At 37.8% G+C, this 11,754-nt stretch overlaps 1 protein-coding gene across 1 annotated transcript in view; it reads left to right on the forward strand.

The window, feature by feature from the left end:
• RHBDL2 (rhomboid like 2) overlaps positions 1–11,754 on the forward strand; it is a gene marked incomplete at its 3' end in the record, with an annotated part of 56,187 nt that overhangs the window by 43,918 nt on the left and 515 nt on the right. The window contains exons 5-7 of the mRNA XM_082657743.1: positions 5,070–5,170; positions 6,829–6,889; positions 11,262–11,323. Of these exons, the coding sequence (XP_082513869.1) occupies positions 5,070–5,170; positions 6,829–6,889; positions 11,262–11,323 (224 nt within the window). The remainder of the gene's footprint in view (positions 1–5,069; positions 5,171–6,828; positions 6,890–11,261; positions 11,324–11,754) is intronic.

Raw genomic sequence — 11,754 nt, forward strand, 5'->3', positions numbered from 1 at the left:
CAACTAAGGGTTTGCCTGCCACAGCTAAGGAAGCCCACATGCTGCAACTAAGGAGCCTGCCTGCTGCAACTAAGACCCAGCGCAACCAAATAAAAAAAAAATTGAATTGCATTCCTTTACATTCCTTATTATATATTATTATTACAATTTCTTTTTTTTTTTGGCTGCATTGGGTCTTCATTGCTGCATGTGGGCTTTCTCTAGTTGTGGCGAGCAGGGGGATTCTCTTCATTGCAGTACACGGGCTTCTTATTGTGGTAGCTTCTCTTCTTGCAGAGCATGGACTCTAGGCACTTGGTCTTCAGTAGTTGCAGCATGCGGGCTCAGTAGTTGTGGCATGCAGGCCCTAGAGTACATGGGCTTCAGTAGTTGTGGCACGTGGGCTCATGGGCTCTAGAGCACAGGCTCAGTAGTTGTGGCACACGGGCTTAGTTGCTTTGCGGCATGTGGGATCTTCCCGGACCAGGGATTGAACCCTTGTCCCCTGCATTGTCAGGTGGATTCTTAGCCACTGTGCCACCAGGGAAGTCCCTATTAAAAGTTCTTTATCACATATGTGACTTACAAATATTGCCTTCTAGTTTGCTGCTTGTCTTTTCATTCTCTTAACAGTATCTTCTGAAGAGTCAAATTTTTGAATTTTGATTAAGTATAATTTATCAGTTTTTAAATTTTAGGAATTATGCTTTTTGTGTCATATTTAAGAAATTTTGCCTAGCCCAAGGTCACAAAGATTTTCTCTGTGTTTTGTTCTAGAAGTTTTAAAATCTTAGGCTTTACATCTAGGTATACGATCCATTTTTATACATGGTGCAAGGTATGGATTGAAGTGTCACTTTTTTGAATGTAAATGTCTAACTGTTCCAGCATCATTGGTTGAGAAGACAATCCTTTCTTTACTGAATTGCCTTTGCGTCTTGTCAGAATCAATTGTCCATATATATGTGGGTTTATTTCTGGACTTTCTGTTGTGTTTCCCTCATACATTTGTATATATTTACACCAATACCATACTGTCTTGATTACTGTAGTTTTCTATTAAGTCTTGAAATTGGGATGTGTCAGTGCTCCAACTCTGCTCTTTTTCAAAGTTGGTTTGGTTATTCTAGGTCCTTTGCATTTCCATGTGAACTTTAGAATCAGTTTGTCAATTTCTACAAAAAAGTCTACTGGGATTTTGATTTGGATTGCAATGAATCTTTAGATCAACTTGGGGAGAATTGACATTTTAACAATATCGGAGTCTTCCAACCCATGAACAAGGTATAGATTTCTATTTATTTAGGTCTTTCAAAATTCCTTTCAACATCTTTTTTAGTTTTCAGTGTTTAGGTCTTGCACATTTTTGGGGTCAGATTTATTTCTATATTTCATATTTTTGATGTACTGTAAATGGTACTATTTTTAAAATTTCTATGTCTGATTTTTCATTGCTATTACATAGAAATACAGTTGAGTTTTCGTATATTGATCTTGTATCCTCCAACCTTGATAAGTTCACTTATTATTCCTAGTAGTTAGTCTAATAGTTTAACTGTTAAACAATGAACTTCTAAAGAGATTTAAATAATAACAAAATCTTGTATATTTGCCCACATCCTTACCATTTCTAATGCTCTTCATTCCTTTGTGTAGCTCCATATTTCTATCTGATATCTTTTTTTGTCTTCTTGAGAATTTCCTTTAACATTTCTTTTAGCATGGGTCTGTTAGTCATCAATTCTTCCAGCCTCTGTATGTCTGAAAAAAAAATCTTCATTTTGCCTTCATTGTTGTAATATATTTTATTAGGTTTGGAATTATAGCTTGACAGTATTTTTCTTTCAGTACCTTAAAATGTTGTTTTCTCATTTGCGTTGTTTCCAATGAGAAATCTGTTGTCATCCTTACCTTTGTTCCTCAGTATGAAGCATGTCTTTTTGTTCTGGATGCTTTTAAGAATTTTAACTGTTTTGAGAATGTGATTTTGTTATGCCTTGGTGTGCTTTTCTTCACGTCTCTTGTGTTTGGGATTTGTTGAGGTTCGTGGATCTGTGGGTTTATAGTTTTCATAAAACTTTGGAAAAACTTTGGTCATAATTTCTTCAAGTATTTTTTTCTGTATCTGCTTTCATTCCTCTTTTCTGGGGACTCCAATTATGTATTTATTATTATACATATCAGAAGACTGCTTGAAATTGACCTATAGCTCATTAATGCTGTATGCATTTTAAAAAATATTCTTCTCTGTGTGTTTTATTTTGGATAGTTTTATTGCCATGTCTTCATGTTCACTAATCTATTCTTCTGCAATGTCTAATTAGCCAATCAACTGAACAAGTTTATGTTTTCATTTTAGACATTGTAGTTTTCATCTTTAGAAGTTTGATTTGAGCCTGTTTCATTTCTTATATAGTGCTATTTAACTTTTGAACATAGAGAATATAGTTGTAATAATTATTTATTGCCCTTACTTGCTAAATCTTACACCTGTGTCAGTTTTGGTAGGTTTTTATTTTTTTTAATTGAGGTATAGTTGATTTACAATATTGTGTTAGTTTCAGGTGTACAGCAAAGTGATTCAGATATATACATATATATATATTTTTTTTTTTCCAGATTCTTTTCCCTTATAGGTTACTACTAGATATTGAGTATAATTCCCTGTGCTATACAGTAGGTCCTTGTTGGTTATCTATTTTATATATAATAGTGTGTATATGTTAATCTCAAACTCCTAATTTATCCCTCCCCCCCTTCCCTTTTGATAACCATAAATTTGTTTTCTATGCCCGTGCGTCTATTTCTCTATTGAAAATAAGTTCATTTGTATCATTTTTTAAAGATTCCATATAAAGCAGAAACTAACACACCATTGTAAAGCAATTATACTCCAATAAAGATGTTAAAAAAAAGATTCTACATATAAGTGATATATTATATTTGTCTTTCTGTCTAGCTTACTTCATGTAGTATGATAATCTCTATGTCCATCCATGTTGCTGCAAATGGCATTGTTTTCATTCTTTTTTTATGGCTGAGTACTATTCCATTGTGTATGTATACCACTTCTTTTTTTTTTTTTTTTTAACCTCATCTTCTTTATCCGTTCATCTGTCGATGGACGTTTAGGTTGCTTCCATGTCTTGGCTATTGTAACTAGTACTGCAGTGAACATTGCCGTGCATATATGTTTTCAAGTTATAGTTTTCTCCAGATATTTGCCTAGGAATGGGATTGCTGGATCATATATGGTAACTCTTCTTTTAGTTTTGATAGGTTTTTTTGTCTGTTTTTGTTTTTTGTTTTCTGGCTGTGCCACGTGGCTTGTGGGATCTTAGTTGCCCAACCAGGGATTGAACCAAGGCCCTCAGCAGTGAGAGCTTGGAGTTCTAACCACTGGACCGCTAGGGAATTCCCAGGTTTGTTAGGTTTTAATTGATTTTTTTCACTTCATTATGGGTCATACTTTCCTGCTTCTTTGCATGTCTGACAATTTTTGTCTGGATGCTAGACATTTTATCTTTGGATGGTGGATATTATTATATTCCTATAAACATTCCTTAGATTTGTTCTGTAACTCAGTTAAGTTACTTGGAAGCAGTCTGAACTCTATAGCTGCCTGGATCTATATGGACCTAGACTCTAGACTCTATCTCATCAACTTAAAGTTTACTGTGATCTGCCTAGGTTCCCCCTTCATGTACTGCAGCCTACAGTCTCTCTCAAGGCAGTAAGCTGGGCAATTAGTCAACTCATCTTATTTATTTCTTGTTTCTCAGGATTCACTGTCCTTTGTTATCTGATGTCCAGTATCTTGAAGACCATTGTTTCGTGTATTTTGTCCACTACTTTCAGCTGTTTCAAGCAGGAGGAAAAATTTTATCCTTGGCACTTCTCTGTGGCCAGAAGTGGACATCTGTATTTTAAAAATAAATTTCTCATGATTAAGACACAACCACCTCAGCCCTAGTTTGTAGGTTAACATTTGAAAACCACTGCTTTAATCCTAATGGACTACTTCTCACTGATCTTCAGTCATCCATATAACTTTGTTTCTATGTCTTTGCTATTCCAGATCCCCAAGTCCTGACCTTCTTCCCCCTTGTTTTCCCTGTCCAGTCTTAAAGGGTCTTCAGAGTTTAATCAAAATGCTGTCTCCCTCCTCTCAGAGTAGCAGGGCTTCCACCTCTCTGCTGAGAAAGTCGTTCTTCCCTAAATGCTTCCATAGCAAATTTATTACATTAAAAAAAACATAGTAGTTGTTATATTCTGCATTTTATGATAACCGTTTGCTCATCCATTTGTAAGATTCCTAAGGTCAGACACTTTGTCTTTTTTGCATAAAGTAGGTATTGTATTGTGTTGTATCCTAAGGAATGAAGGAGGGCCTTGAAGGCAAGAGAATGAGTAATAGAACTAAGCAGTACAGAGAGAACACCTCAGAGTTTCATAAGGTGGTTCTAAAGTCTTGTTTTGGTTCAGGCAATATAAGATTGGGTTAGCAATAGGTTTCATCTTGCCTGGTGAATGTGGCTGAATAGTATGTTAAGAAGGATTCTGAGACCACATCTTGACTCCATGAGAAAGCTAGCCTTTAGATAATAAAATGTCGGAATGTCTCAGGTGTTTTGATAGTTTTGGCTGAACATGTAGGATATTTTGAAACAATGGCTAACAAGTATAAAATACATGTCACAGAGTGTTCTAAGCATGATGCACATATAAACTCATTTACTTCTCCTGACAACCCATTGAGGTAAGTTCTATTAATACCCCCATTTTGTAAACAGGGAAACTAAGGCACAGAGACGTTAAGAAACTTGCTCAAGTCACAGTTGGTTATTCTGGCTCCAGAGCCTGTGTTTTTATCACCATTATACTGTCTTCATATTGAACATTTAATGTTTCATAAAAATTGAGGGAGTTAGCCCACATAGCTATACTTTTCTAGTATGGAAGGGACAAGGTGAATTTGTTGTTTGTTAATATAATTGTCCACGCTTCCCCAACTTTTACCTTAGATTAGAAAGATTTATCCTTCATGATTTTTATAGTCATATCTAATTCTTTGTGTTTTATTTCTTTAGGATCTCTAGCCAGCTCCATCTTTGACCCACTCAAATCTCTTGTGGGTGCTTCAGGAGGAGTCTATGCTCTGATGGGAGGCTATTTCATGAATGTTCTAGTGGTAAGAACTTTGGGAGTGGAATCTATGGACCTTATATATGTTTTTTTAAAACAATTACTGGTATTTGGTTCAGGGCATCTTCATTTATCAATATTTACTAAGAACACATCTTCCATTTGGCCACAAGAGTTTTCCTTTCATATTTTATCTTTATTTTTTTCTCCCGATCTCAAAAATAATGAATATTAAATAAAATTCAAAATTGAAAAATAGGAAGTCAAAGTTCCCAATTTAGTATCTGTTAACAGTTTGATATACATCCTTTCAGACATTTTCTATGTGTATTCAAAATTCTACCAATAGTAATGCTACAAAAATGGAACTACCCTTATATTGTTCTGCATCTTAACATAAAGTATCCTATCTACTCATGGCAATACACAGAAATCCAGCTCAGTCTTTTCAGGCGCTCCACATCACGCTCTATATAGCTGTATTCCGACATTTAATCCTTAATTGAAAAGAAATCTCGGGTGATTACAGCTTTTCACATTTCAAAATAATGCTGTAAGGAATGTTCTTTCACACCTATCTTTTTGCATTTGTGTGATTCTTTTTGCAGGTAAATTCCTAGAAGCGGATTTACTGGGTGAAGGCTTTACATTTTCATTGATAAATGCCTCCAAAGTTGCATACCATTTTACACGCCCATGATGTAGTATGTGAGATGCCAACCACTTTTTAAAACAGGCTAAAATCCTGACTAAATTAACCCTTTAACCACATAGGTGTGCTTTAAAGATACTCTAGGAGGAAGAAATATGAATCAATTAAAAAACTGTTCAAAAAACAGAAGTCATTTAGAAAAATGTTTTTCAAATTTTGGATTGCAACCCATTAGTGGTTGTGAACGCAGCTGAAGGGATTGTGAAAATCCCTTTACAAACAAAAATTTCAGTACACATCACGTGCAATAAGGATAAGTACTATTTATTTATGTGTGTTATGTAAATTATTTGTTACTGTAGGTCATGGTCACAACAATTTGAAAATAATTGGTTTAGAATAAACACAGCTATTTCAGCATCTCTGGGAAGAGAGTTAACTTGAAAGGGAAGGGAGAGGTAACTTGGGCTGAAGTGGGAGTATCTTTCTGAGTCTGCTCTGTCCTCTAGTAACACACGAGGGTACTGCAAGCTGGTGGTGTGAGATTTTTCAAAGCTAAACTCCAACTGGGTTGTTTTTGGACCGACTGACATTTAAAATTTTTTGAAATTATCTAAAAAAATAAAGGTAATACTCAAATTTTAGTTGTCTTTGCTAACTCCTACTTAGAAAGAGGGTAAAGATGTATCAAATGAATATTAACCAAAAAACTTGGAAATATTTCATCAGATTTAGTTTGACAACATGCATTAACTATCTATGACATAATAAGTGTTGATTTGTTATTACTTATATTTAGATTATTTCCTGCTAATAAAATTGTGTCTACTTTATATCAAGGAATTTAATATCATGTTTCATTTTCACTCCAAAGTGCACCAGCATTGTGCTTCCCAAATACATTTGAAAACTGGGCTGTTACACCGATGCTTTGTTTTGCAAATATTTGACACTCACACTTTATTTTAAATGATAAAGCAGATGAAGGGGGAGGACAGTTGAAGTTTTGTTTGCCAATAGATAGCTTATATTATTATTTATTTCTTTGTAAGAATTTTCGAGAAATGATTCCTGCCTTTGGAATTATCAGACTACTCATCATCGTCCTTATAAGTAAGTGTGTTTTGCGAACACTTCACACCTTCAATTTTATGGGTTCAACCTTCAGAAGACCTTCTCACATTTCCCAAACACTAACAAGTAGGATGACCATCAGCCTAGAGTCAGAAAGAATGGTTTGTCTTCATAGCCCTAAGCAGACAGCTGTGAATGGAGTTTTCACAGACCCTGGTGGGTGGTTCTTAGAGGTGGCTCTGTTTCTTTCTGGAGTGCGGGGGAGTCAAGAGAGTAGGGCTCGAGGCACTCCGTCCACTTCAACCACAATACCATCGTTTATGGATTTTTTAAAAAATATATATATATTTAAAAATATTTATTTAATTTATTTATCTTTGGCTGCGTTGGGTCTTCGTTGCTGCACGCAGGTTTTTCTCTAGTTGCGGCGAGGGCTACTCTTTGTTGCAGTGTGCGGGCTTCTCATTGCGGTGGCTTCTCTTGTTGTGGAGCACGAGCTCTAGGCACGCGGGCTTCAGTAGTTGTGGCGCATAGGCTTAGTTGCTCTGCGGCGTGTGGGATCTTCCCGGACCAGGGCTCGAACCCGTGTCCCTGCATTGGCAGGGAGATTCTTAACCACTGCGGCTCCAGGGAAGCCCCTGGATTTTTAAAATGTTTTTATTTAAAAAAATTTTTTATTGGAGTATAGTTGATTTAAAATGTTATGTTACTTTCTGCTGTCATTTATGTTTTATATACTGGATTTTTCTTGTTCATACATTAGATTCTGCGTATGATTTTGTCAGAAAGGCAAAGCTTGAAAACCATTCATATAATCCATTTTCTTCCTCAATTTCAGATTAAAAAAAAAACTGATCTAGGATATAAGCATGGAGTGGTGGCTGAGGATTGAAAATGAGAGCAGAGGTGAAGGAAGAGAGGGGTCAGGGAAGTAGGAGCATGACTGATGTGGCTTTGGAAATCTCCAGGAATGATAGTCTAGAATTACATGCTGAAAGAATTTAGGAAGTACGTTCAGTCTGGAGAAGAGGTGGAATTTTCGGCGTGTCTGAAAGTCAGGATTTTGGATGGGTGGCAGGCCATACAGAGTAGAAGCAAACAAGAGTGAAGGCAGAGCTGGTAACTTGTATTTCTGGATCTGCACCTGCTGAAGCTGTATCTGCGTGGAGGGTGCAGGGAGAAGGCTGACCCTGGGGCCAGACTGTTGGCTCAGACTTGAAGGCCAAGACAGAAGTGACACTTGATACAGGCTAAGCTTTTGGCTGTCCACATAGTAGGAAAAAATGATTCTGCAAATTGGTATCAAGAGGTCAAAAAAGAGACTAAATTACGTTCATGAACGGTTTAACTGTAAAAACAATATTTCATCCCGAGAGAAAAGAAGTGACTTGTTTCTAGTTTATACCATACCATATATACTGTTTTTCTCCATAAGAAATCCAGAAAGTGAGGGAAACTAGTCAGCACAGAAAGGAGGACGGATGTCTAGGAGTTAGTTAGGAGAGTTGCTGTGCAGGCAGAGCCGTCTGAGTCACAACCAGAACCAAGGGACAAGTCCTTAGACAGAAAAATATTCTTACACAAGTTATCTGGGTCATCAGTCAATCTGTTTCTTTCAGGTAATTATGAATGACTTTTGTAAAATAAGCCTCAAACCCTCAGTGAGGAAAAGGTTTTAATACTCTAATACCCTTTAATGTTGGAGTAAAAGCCCTTTCCTCATGCACAGGGTTATCTCCAAATATAGTTTATGTAACATTCTGTCATTCTTTCTTTTCTTTTTTTAATTGGGGTATAGTTGCTTTAAACATTTTGTCATTCTTGAGGTAAGTCATACAATCACTGAATGATGTGCTTCTATTATATCCTACAAACATAGGTAGGACACACTAATATCAACCTTCCCCACAGGCCATTTCTAAAAGTTCTTTGGCCTGGTTTACCTACTATTGTAAATGAGAGAAGTTAGAACAAACTCTGGATTAATGAAATACAAGTACATTTTAATTTTAAACATGTTTCCTTGGGAAAATGTATAGTTTTTTGTTTTTTTTTTAATGGTAAATATTATTCCTAATTGTGAAGGACAATTGGCCCTAGGACCTTCCTTCATTAAGCATTATTTGTTGGATCTGTTTTCTAACAAAGCAACTGACCTTCCCCAGAAAAAGTTCAGGAAATCTCACATTTTCATCCTTCAAAAAAATCCGTATAAAGGCAGCTCCCTTAAAATGAGTGTCAAATTTTATTGAAGACAGTGATTTGGTTTATTGGAATGAGGGCTTCTTTTCAGGTGGGAAGACAGGTCTCAGTTTAGAGACTGCAGCAGCTTAGAAGTAAACTCCCCTGGGAAGCAGAAAGGGCCAGGCAGGTGTAAGTCAGAAGTGGCCAAAACAAGAGAGAAATTGAACGGAGAAATTGACATGCTAAGGGTTACAAAGAGTTTTTGAAAGGAGGTCTCCTACTGTGGAAAACTGGACCAAACTGTTTCCAGTAAGTCAACCCTGTTTTCCAGCCGTGGTTTTCTTATACTTTCCTAGTCCTATCTCTGTTATTTACCCTGGATCAGGAATTGCAAATGATCGAAAAAACAATATAGCCACATTTATCCAGCATTTTGTGTGACAGTCATTTACAATTAAATTAACATTGAGTACTTCTCCTCGACCTCAATTTCTATCCAGTGACTTCAGTGTCAATACTGTATTGAAAGGGAAACTAGCCAGAACACATGGTCCTGATGCTGTTTTCCCAAAGGCAAGGACTAGGTCTTTCTGTCTCCTAGGACATTCACTAAGTAGAGCACAGGGAATTGGGGGATGGATGTGGAATGTGACAGCTGTAGGAGATGTTTCCAAGTGCACATGTAGGGCAGAGTTCTTCTAAGCCGAGAAACCTGGAAGCTCTTTTAGCATCAGAGGTCTGACTTATTTGAGGAATGTCTAAGTTCTGGCTCTCAGTGTTCCATTAGAAAATGTGGACTCATTTCCTTTTTGGGCCCATCTTCTGTTCTCCTGATGGCAATCAGAGGCGATTAGTGTGGTGGGTGAGAGTGAAGCCTCCCAAATCCCACTACTGCCTCTGAGATGGGCAGCCTTGGGCAAGTCCTTAACCTCTGTGTTTTGGTTTCTTTATGTATAAAGCGCCACCGTCATTCCTCACTTGGGTTGCTGCAGTCGTAGTAAGTAGCTTGTCTGCTTGCTCCTGTCTTTGCTTCCTTAGAGTATGTTTCCTACACAGCAGCCAGAATCATCTTTTAAAAACATAAGTCGGACATGTCACTCCTGTGCTCAAAAGCTTCAAAGCGTAAAAGTCAAAGTCCTTACAGTGGTCATAAGGGCCCTACACGATCTACATCTGCTTCTGTTTGATCTCATCACCTACTACTTTATCCCTAACTTTAGTCCAGAATCACCCGAAGGTCTTGTTAAAAAACACAGACTGCCGAGCCCTACCTTTAGAGTTTCTGGTTCAGTAAGTCTGGGGTGGGCCTGAGAATTTTCATTTCTAGTAAGTTCCCAGTGATGCTGGGATCCCAGTGGGGCAGGGAACCATCCTTTGAAAACCACCTATGCGACCAGATCAACTGCTTTGGTATTCCTCAAACACACCAGGCGGATGGTCCTGCCTTAGGGACTTTGCACTTCCCTCTGCCTAGAGGACTCTTACTTCAAAGGTCAGCATGGCTTGCTCCCTTATCTCTATCAAATGCCATATTCTCCTTGAGATCCTCCCTGACTCTCCAGTTAAAAATCATACCCTAGGGCTTCCCTGGTGGCACAGTGGTTGAGAGTCCGCCTGCCCATGCAGGGGACACGGGTTCGTGCCCCGGTCCGGGAAGATCCCACATGCCATGGAGCGGCTAGGCCCATGAGCCATGGCCACTGAGCCTGCACGTCTGGAGCCTGTGCTCCGCAATGGGAGAGGCCACAACAGTGAGAGGCCCGCGTACCGCAAAAAAAAAAAAAAAAAAAAATCACACCCTACTCCCAGCATTCCCAATTCTCCTTCTTCTCTTTGTGTGTTCTCCATAGCACTAAGCACCATTTGACAATACTGTATGTTTTACTTATTCATTTGCTTTCCCCAACTAGACTTTCAGTTCCATGAGGCAGTCTGATCTGTTAACGGCAGTATCTCCACCATCTAGAGTAGTGCCTGGCACATGGGAGATAATCAATAAATACTTCTTGGATCAATACATCTACAAAATGGGATAATGATAGTACCTATTTCATGGGGTTGTTGTGAGGATTAATAATGCAGGTTAGTACATGTAAAACTCTTAGAACAGTACCTAGCACAGAGTAAGTCTCAATAAACGTTGCTACCGTTGCTAGAGGGGAACCAAAAATAACTGGTGCACTATTTTGGAGATCGTGGGGCTTCACTGGGCTGTTTTCCCTTCTAGTTGTGTCGGACATGGGATTTGCTCTCTACAGAAGGTTCTTTGTCCCTGCAAATGGGTCCCCGGTGAGTTCAGTTTATTATTTTTTAAATTACCTATCATATCAATAGCTAAAAAGGGTCACCAAATAGGGGCAACAATTCTGAGATATAGGACAGTCAGTTTTACACTTGGAAGTTAAGAAAATTCCTGAGGAAATCAGCCTTTTAGATTGTCCTTTTCACTTCTCTCTCTCATAGCCCTGACAACTGGCTCTAGTTCTCTGCACCTGCTATACTGGTAGCTATTCCAAAAAACAGGAGTGAAGGGACTTCACAGAGAATAAAATGCAGATTGGAAAGCAGCAATAATTTGGGTCCAGATTAATTTACAATAAAAAGAAAACTGACAAAGATTTCCAGTTTTATTGAAATTGGTCTTTGAATTTGGTAGTTTCTGTTTGACTATCTGTGTGTATTTTTTAATTTAGACATGCCATTTATGTGGGATCAGATTA

This window comes from Grampus griseus, assembly GCF_964374135.1.
Source record: "Grampus griseus genome assembly, chromosome: 1".
NCBI classification, from domain to species: domain Eukaryota; kingdom Metazoa; phylum Chordata; class Mammalia; order Artiodactyla; family Delphinidae; genus Grampus; species Grampus griseus.